This window comes from Hylobates moloch, unplaced genomic scaffold (genome assembly GCF_009828535.3).
Source record: "Hylobates moloch isolate HMO894 unplaced genomic scaffold, HMol_V3 SCAFFOLD_29, whole genome shotgun sequence".
In the NCBI taxonomy this organism is placed as follows: Eukaryota; Metazoa; Chordata; class Mammalia; order Primates; family Hylobatidae; genus Hylobates; species Hylobates moloch.
Genome location: NW_026652304.1, coordinates 3,975,064 through 3,983,821, shown reverse-complemented (window position 1 = coordinate 3,983,821; position 8,758 = coordinate 3,975,064). Strand labels below are relative to the sequence as shown.

The following is an 8,758-nucleotide window of genomic DNA, read 5'->3' as shown; positions in this document are numbered from 1 at the left end:
GCCCTTGGTCTTGTGGTTCTAGATATAGTGCTGTTTACCCTAAAAGTGTTTTGTTACCTTTTTTAGCCATCACTCATATTGACATATTAATATTTTACAATGTGAACGAGTACATATAACTCATCTCTATGTGATACTTTTATTTTTGAGACGGAGTCTGGCTCTGTCGCCCAGGCTGGACTGCAGTGGCACAATCTCGGCTCACTACAAGCTCCGCCTCCCGGGTTCTCGCCATTCTTCTACCTCAGCCTCCCGAGTAGCTGAGACTACAGGTGCCCGCTACTACGCCCGGCTAATTTTTTGTATTTTTAGTAGAGATGGGGTTTCACCATGTTAGCCAGGATGGTCTCGATCTCCTGACCTCATGATCCGCCCACCTTGGCCTCCCAAAATGCTGGGATTACAGGCGCGAGCCACCACGCCCGGCCCTCTATATGATACTTTCTATTGTTTCATTAAAAAATATTTTTACTGGCCGGGCACGGTGGCTCACGCCTGTAATCCCAGCACTTTGGGAGGCCGAGGCGGGTGGATCACAAGGTCAGGAGATCGAGACCATCCTGGCCAACATGGTGAAACCTCGTCTCTACTAAAAAAAAAAAAAAATACAAAAAATTAGCCAGGCGTGGTGGCAGGTGCCTGTAGTCCCAGCTACTCCGGAGGCTGAGGCAGGAGAATGGTGTGAACCTGGGAGGCAGAGCTTGCAGTGAGCTGAGATCGCACCACTGCACTCCAGCCTGGGCGACAGAGCGAGGCTCTGTCTCAAAAAAAAAAAAAATATATATATATATATATATATATATTTTTACTGCAACCCATCATTTTGAAAACATTTTCCAAGAAAGTAATGGTTGTTTTTTGTTTGTTTTTTTGAGACGGAGTTTCACTCTTGTTGCCTAGGCTGGAGTGCAATGGTGTGATCTTAGCTCACTGCAACCTCCGCCTCCCAAGTTTAAGCCATTCTGCCTCAGCCTCCTGAGTAGCTGGGATTACAGACTCCCACCACCATGCCCGGGTAATTTTTGTATTTTTAGTAGAGATGGGGTTTCACTGTGTTGGTCAAGCTGGTCTCAAACTCCTGACCTCAGGTAATCCACCCACCCAGGCCTCCCAAAGTGCTAGAATTACAGGCGTGAGCCACCATGCCCGGCCATGGTTGGTTTTTTTGAGACCACTTTATATTTAGGCCAAATAGGTATGTGTGTGGTGGGGGTGGAAAGGATGACAAGTTGAATGAAGGAGTGATGTTTCACTTTGCCAGACTTTAAATTAATTACATTGCATGGAGCTCTATTATGCAATACCATCTCCATACTGCTGAAAAAAATAATCTGCAACTTATAATTTGATCCTTGAGTTACCAACTAGTAACACTTGTTCTCTACACCCTTTCTCATTCCCTAAGTCATTAGAAAGCACCAGTTCTAACTCCAAATGATGACATGGTCTTATTTTATCTATTAACCATAAGCTTACAGATTCTAGTGAAGAAAAAACTTTAGGAGGCTAAATGGTCTATTGGAGAGTGTAGGTTCTGCAGTCAGAAGATCCCTATCCGGGCTTCTGTCTTTCTCAATAAGACTTGGGACCACAGCAAGGTCCGCAATCTCCTGAGGCTCTGTTTTCTATGGTTGGGATAACATGGTTAAGTTATTTTCTTCTAAGTAGTCACACATGGAAATCTTATCTAAAATTTTATACCATTAACTAACTTTTATTTCACTTATTAACTCATACCATTAATACTTTAGCTATGTTTAGTATGCATGAGTTAATGAGTGATTAGAGTACTATGAGCAGCACAGATTTAGAAATGTCTATTTGCCTGTAGTGCAGCCTCTTATATCGGCAAAATAAAGTCAAGTAAGAATTTTTTCTTTTTAAAATGCAAAGTAAAATGTGTCTTTAAAACTCTCCCAGGAAGTGAAGGGAAGCTACCATAACACCAGGTGGGAAGGAAGACATACTGGGCTTGGCTCATGCTTTAATTAGCTACTGTGTAAAAATGTTCAGGGATTTTCAGTTGTCCACTGGCACCCAGAGGCAATGGGTAAAGTTAACTGGAGCTAGAGCCAATTTTTTTCTCCGTAGAAGGAGTAACAGCAGCAAACAGTAGAAGATGCCAAGTTAGAAGTGCATATAGCTGTCTTCCACAGGAGGCCTACACGCCGCCGCTTGTGCTGCCGCCATGTCTCTAGTGATCCCTGAAAAGTTCCAGCATATTTTGCGAGTACTCAATACCAACATTGATGGGTGGCGGAAAATAGCCTTTGCCATCACTGCCATTAAGGGTGTGGGCCGAAGATATGCTCATGTGGTGTTGAGGAAAGCAGACATTGACCTCACCAAGAGGGCGGGAGAACTCACTGAGGATGAGGTGGAACATGTGATCACCATTGTGCAGAATCCACGCCAGTACAAGATGCCAGACTGGTTCTTGAACAGACAGAAGGATGTAAAGGATGGAAAATACAGCCAGGTCCTAGCCAATGGTCTGGACAACAAGCTCTGTGAAGACCTGGAGCAACTGAAGAAGATTCGGGCCCATAGAGGGCTGCATCACTTCTGGGGCCTTCGTGTCCGAGGTCAGCACACCAAGACCACTGGCTGCCGTGGCCGCACTGTGGGTGTGTCCAAGAAGAAATAAGTCTGTAGGCCTTGTCTGTTAATAAATAGTTTATATACCAAAAAAAAAAAAAAAAAAAAAAAAGTGCATATAAAGTCAGCTTTCCTAGGCCCTGAATCAAGAAAGGTGATGGTTTGCCATTGTAGCTGTTGGTTTCAAACGAGCCAAGATTGATGTCTGTCTGATGGTCTGTTGGCTAATCCCAGTATGAATGGCCAGTTCAGTTGGAAGAAACACAGTCTTGAAAAAAAATAGAAAAAGCAAAGAAAAAAAAGAAAAGACAGCTTTCCAAGCTAAGTAACATTTGTGGTCAGTGAAATAGAAATCTAGTAATGCTAAAGTAAAACAAATTTTCAGCTTAAAAATATTGCCTTTATTCAGAATCATAAGGGTTTAAAAAAAAATCTTACCATTATGAAAGTTAAAAAAATATATAGCACTCAGTACAATGAATTACTACATTTAATATTCAAACACTTAAGGCACATTTCTCACAGTTTACATGTGAGAATTTAGCATGATCCAAACTCAAATATCCATTTCTCATATCTTTCAATGTCTGCAGCAGACACTGACTTAGAAACCTTTTTTAAAGCCATCTCGAAATCCTCCATAGTTGTAGGCATGTGCATTTCTTCTTTGGAAAGATTTCGGATTTCCTCTGGAGTCAAACCTTCAATGCGCCTTCTCATTGCCATCAAGGACGCATCCCTAGGTTTTATGTTAAAAAAAAAACAACAACACACACAGTGTTACTTTGGTTAAATGAAAACCTGTTAATAGAAAAATTTCCAATTGATCTGTTGTAGCATTCTCTAATTATATTACATATATATGTAGTATTGTATAGAAACTTATTGGAATACAAAGCCTATTGTGTTTTTTAAGCAGTTAAATCTTCTGTAATGAAAAAGGATGCTAATTTAAATAATTAATACTGAATATAAAACCCCAGAAAAAGTAAAAGTGGTGTTAAAGCTAGCAATTTGAATTGCATTATAACTATTCAATAAAATGAAGAATAAGCATCAGAGTCAGAAAAGAACCTGTTAAGAAAATTAAATATTTTCTCCATGTAGAGGAAAAGCTAGGTAAGTTCAGTGGTTTCTCCTTTTCTCATTTGTGTTTAAAATAAAAACTTCAGATTCAAACAGCTCTTTCCTTTTACCAAGTTTTATCCTTAATGGCAGCCACCATTTATGCAAAGGGATAGCAATATAGCTGCTTGATGTATACACATTAGCTTTAATCCTCAGAACCCTGTGTGGTATGCTCACTTTAGAGAGGAGGAAATGAGTACAGTCAAGCCCCTGGTTAATTGTCTCTAGTAATACTTAGATTATGACAAAACCTACTTGAACCAGCTGGATTAAAGACATTCTTTTTTTCTTTTTACTGCTATTCTATCACATTTAGGATAAGTTCACTGAGAATGAGACTGTATTCTGTGCCTATGCCAAGTCAATATATTTCACAATCATTTCGTATTTTATAATATAGTGAACAAAGGCACCAACAATTTATTTAATCCAAGACAATTACTGATTTTCTATTTTACACAATTTATCCTAACATTAGCTTCTTGAACTTGTAGCTTTCAAATGAACTGTAGACTCTTCACTGACATGAAAGATACCCACATATCTTACCAGCACCTGCTAACACCAACAAAACCAGAATTTGTGACCCTGACTACAAAATGTATGTGGGGCCAGGCACGGTGGCACATGCCTGTAATCTCAGCACTTTGGGAGGCTGAGGCAGGCGGATCACTTGAGGTCAGGAGTTTGAGACCAGCCTGGCCAACATGGTGAAACCCCGTCTCTACCAAAAATACAAAAATTAGCTGGGTGTGGTGGCACGCTCCTGTAATCCCATCTACTCGGGAGGCTGAGGCACAAGAATCACTTGAACCCAGGAGGCAAAGGTTGCAGTGAGCTGAGATCGGACCACTGCACTCCAGCCTGGGTGACAGAGCAAGAGTCCGTCTCAAAAAACAAAACTGGAATGTGAGTCTTTATTCATCTTTTTTTTTTTGGACACAGCGTCTTGCTTGGTCACCTAGGCTGGGGTGCAGTGGCACAATCTTGGCTCACTGCAGCCTCAAACTCCTGGGCTCAAGCGATCCTCCTGCCTCAGCTTCCTGAGCAGGTGGGAACCACCATGCCCGGCTAATTTTTAAAATTTTTTTCATGGAGATGAGGTCTTGCTATGTTACCCAGGCCAGTCAAATTCCTGGGCTCAAGTGATCTCCCACTTGGCCTCCCAAAGTGCTGAGATTACGGGCGTGAGCCACCACCAAGATATTGATCTATCTTAATTCAGCATAAAAACTTCATGTCAGAGGATCACTTGAGCCCAAGAGTTTTAGGCTTGCAGTAAGGTGTGACTGCGCCTCTACTTTCCAGTCTAGGTGACAGAGCGAGACTGTCTCAAAAAACAAAACCAAAAAAAACTTCGTATTAGAAGTTTATGCTTACAAAAACCTATGCTTCCGTGATAATTCATACCTGCACACGTTGGTAATGTCCGCACCTGAATAACCTTCCATGTTTTCTGCTATACTTGCAAGGTCAACATCATCAGCCAATTCCAGCTCACGTAGACTTATTCGTAATAGCTCCTCCCTGCCTTTTGCTAATGGTAGAAACAAATTTTAAAATGTAAGCCTGCAGCATAAACATAGTATACTATTGTCTCAAATCTTCTTTGTGTGAGATGTTGTTTTCCAGTAAGAATTGGATCTCTAAGAAGAGATCATTAAGAGCCATTCTTTACTTTTTAATTCCTTACTATTTAGTATTAAGGCATATAGCCAAAATAGTACTGTAAAGGAGGATACTCCTCATGAATCTCTTGCAGAAAGTTAGTTAATAACAAATTTTAAATTCTCTAAACAAAACCACATGAAAGTTAACAGGCTTTCTGACAAGACTGAAAGGAAGATACCTGATGGCAAAGGAATATAGATTCGTTTCTCAAGGCGTCGTCTTAAAGCCTCATCTATATCCCAGGGAAAATTAGTAGCTGCCAGAACCATAACCATTTTGGAAGGGTCATCATTTTCAGAAGCACCTCCAACACCTAAAATAAGGGTAAGGAGAGAGTGAAAAAGATATTAAGTTGGATTATACCAAATAAAGCTCAGCTATTTAAAGATCAAATATTTAGTACAACAATACAAGGAAGCAGTCTTTAAGCCTCCTTAAGACTTAGGTTAACTGGTACATATGTGAATTTGTAATCCAAAGAAAATGAGTTCTGTAGTATGCAAATATATGACTCAAAATAGATTTAATTGAAAAGCCAGATCTCAACTACATAACAATTTTAAATCTTTTTCAAAGCATACATAAACTCTAAGGCCAATTTTTCTGCATTTATTTTATTTCAATTTCATAGCTAAAGTAAGAGTTGTATATACCAAAAGGGTGCCCTGTGGGTGGCCATTAATTCTGACTTGTCACCACTGTCAGTGTACCAAATCTATTACTATCACTATCAGGAACTACTTGCCACCCCCTCTAGTCCGTCTGAAGTTATGAATACCTATTAAAAGCCTTGGGTTAGCACCATGAGTAAAGTTTGACCCACTGGAACTGGAGATGCCACACCTAACAACCTCCCGTCCCTGGTCAACTCATGCTAAACACAGATACCATCCATTTGAACCAGTAGCTCTGCTTTCACCCTTCTGCTTGCTTCATGTTCTTCAGAAGTCCCTCGGCGACTACAGATAGAGTCTATCTCATCAATAAATATGGTGGCTGGAGAATAAAATCGAGCCTAAAGGAAGAAACCATGCAATACCAAGCTATTATTTCATTTAAAAATAATCTACAGATTAGCAATCAGAAAATGGCTGAGGGGGGCTGGGCGCAGTGGCTCACACCAGTAATCCCAACACTGGGAGGGTGAGGCAGGAGGATGGATTGAGCCCAAGAGTTCGGGACCAGCCTGGGCAACATAGCAAGACTCCATCTCTACAGAAAATTAAAATATTAGTTGAGTGTGGTTACACATGCCTGAGTCCCAGCTACTCAGGAGGCTAGGTGAGAGGATCCCTTGAGCCAAGGAGTTCAAGGCTGCAGTGAGCTATGATCATACCACACCACTGTATTCCAGACTGGGTGACAGAGTGAGAACCTGTCTCTAAAACAAGAGGAAAGAAAGAAAACAACAAAACAGCTAAGGAGCCTGCCACACTGCATCTTTCTCTCACGCTAATATTGGGAAGATGGGATAGAATTAGAACAGCTAAAATATGGCTTCTAATGAACCATTTTTTATTTTTATTTTTAAGAGGCAAGGTCTTGCTCTGTCATCCAGGCTGGAGTGCAGTGATATGATTTTAGGTCACTTCAACCTTGAGCTCCTGGGCTCAAGCAATCCTCTCACCTCAACCTCCCGAGTAGCTAGGACTACAGGTGTGTGCCACCACACCAGGCTTATTTTTATATTTTTGGCAGAGATGGTGTCTTATTATGTTGCCCAGGCTGGTCTCAAACTCCTAGACTCAAGCAATCTTGCTGCCTTGGCCTCCCAAAATGCTAGGATTACAATGAGCCACATTACCTAGTAGGATAATTTCATCTTTAAAGAGAGTCAATACTTGGGTTTTTATGTATAAATATTTTTGTACTTTTTCAACAAATGGAGAGAGGGAAAGAGTGAACTTAATCATCATTAAAACATCCAAGAAAATTCTCAACTAAAATTTTAGGAACCATCTATCAAAAGAACCTACATCAACAAAAATTAAATTTCGGTCTGTTGCCACACCAAGCAAAAGTGACTAGACTGATTCTTCCCACATACTGAGGGTATGCAGAATGATCTGACTTCACGTAAAGGCTATGTGTCCTGGGTTTAGCTGGCCCAGGAAGGTACTGTAGAGGACACCAATTGGTTCTTCCTGCACAGCACACTTCTGGTAAGAGAAGCCTCTTTTTCATTTGCAAATCATCCCTCATTCATTCATTCATTCATTCTTTCTGTTTTTTTGAGACAGGAGTCTCACTGTGTCTCCTAGGCTGGAGTGTAACACCATGATCTCGGCTCACTGCAACCTCTGCCACCCCGGTTCAAGCGATTCTCCTGCCTCAACCTCCCAAGTAGCTGGGATTACAGGTGCATGCCACCACACCTGGCTAATTTTTGTATTTTTAGTAGAGACGGGGTTTCCTCATGTTGGCCAGGCTGGTCTTGAACTCCTGACCTCAAGTGATCTGCCCGCCTCGACCTCCCAAAGTGTGGGGATTACAGGCGTGAGCCACAATGCCGGGCTCCTCTTTCATTCTTATTCCACTACTTCAAAAGAGGCTAACTTTACTTGGAACTCCAGGGGTTTTATTCAGGCCTGGCCAATCAGAGCACTCCAATTCTCTGACCAAAAACAAGGAGTTTAGGCATAGGTATAAAACTCAAAACAGGCCAAATATTGATCTTTGGACTTTTGCTGGAACTATGACAAAATAAGGGCTAACTTCGCTGAGAGTTCATTACCCTAAGGACAATAAAAGTAAGGCTTGAAAGCTGAGTGCAGTGGTACACGCCTGAAGTCCCAGCTACTTGGGAGGCTGAGAGAGGAGGATGCAGTATGCTATGATTGTGCCTGTGAATAACCACTGCACTACAACCTGTACAATATAGTGAGAGCTTATCTTAAAAAAAAAAAAACAAAAAAGCTGAACACAATGGCTCTTGCCTGTAATCCCAGCACTTCATGGGGTCTAGGCAAGAGGAGTATTTGAGGCCAGGAGTTCTAGACTAGCCTGGGCAATGTAGTGAGACTTCATTTCTACAAAAAAATCAAAAAAGGCCAGGCACAGTGGCTCATACCTGTAATCCTAACACTTTGGGAGGCCAAGGTGGGCAGATCACCTGAGGTCAGGAGTTCAAGACCAGCCTGGTCAACATGGCAAAACCTCATCTCTACTAAAAATACAAAAATTAGCCAGGAATGGTAGTGCACATGTGTAGTCCCAGCTACTCAGGAGGCTAAAGTGGGAGGATCGCTTGAGGCTAGGAGGTGAAGGCTGCTGTGAGCCGAGATTGCAACACTGCACTCCAGCCTAGGTGACAAAATGAGACCCTGTCTAAAAAAATAGAATTCATGTCTTGACCAGGATT

At 41.5% G+C, this 8,758-nt stretch overlaps 2 protein-coding genes and 1 non-coding gene across 5 annotated transcripts in view; 2 read left to right on the top strand and 1 right to left on the bottom strand.

Annotated features, from left to right (window-relative positions):
- The first annotated feature begins 817 nt into the window (after positions 1 to 817).
- On the top strand, positions 818 to 3,004 carry LOC116463214 (small ribosomal subunit protein uS13-like). The gene has a single exon (XM_032754150.2). It carries the CDS (start codon positions 2,189 to 2,191, stop codon positions 2,645 to 2,647), a length of 459 nt encoding a protein of 152 aa, XP_032610041.1. The 5' UTR covers positions 818 to 2,188; the 3' UTR covers positions 2,648 to 3,004.
- On the top strand, positions 2,733 to 2,865 carry LOC116463249 (small nucleolar RNA SNORA2/SNORA34 family). Its single transcript, XR_004246626.1, has one exon. It is a non-coding gene; the product is annotated as a small nucleolar RNA SNORA2/SNORA34 family (small nucleolar RNA).
- The window catches only part of LOC116463213 (katanin p60 ATPase-containing subunit A1), a 59,417-nt gene continuing 53,643 nt past the window's right edge, over positions 2,985 to 8,758 (bottom strand). For all 3 annotated transcript variants that reach the window (XM_058434517.1, XM_032146213.2, XM_032146211.2), the window contains 4 exons: positions 6,286 to 6,412; positions 5,576 to 5,710; positions 5,137 to 5,263; positions 2,985 to 3,337 (listed from right to left, as the gene is read on the bottom strand). In XM_058434517.1, coding sequence (XP_058290500.1) covers positions 3,139 to 3,337; positions 5,137 to 5,263; positions 5,576 to 5,710; positions 6,286 to 6,412 — 588 coding nt within the window. In that variant the 3' untranslated portion in view covers positions 2,985 to 3,138. The remainder of the gene's footprint in view (positions 3,338 to 5,136; positions 5,264 to 5,575; positions 5,711 to 6,285; positions 6,413 to 8,758) is intronic.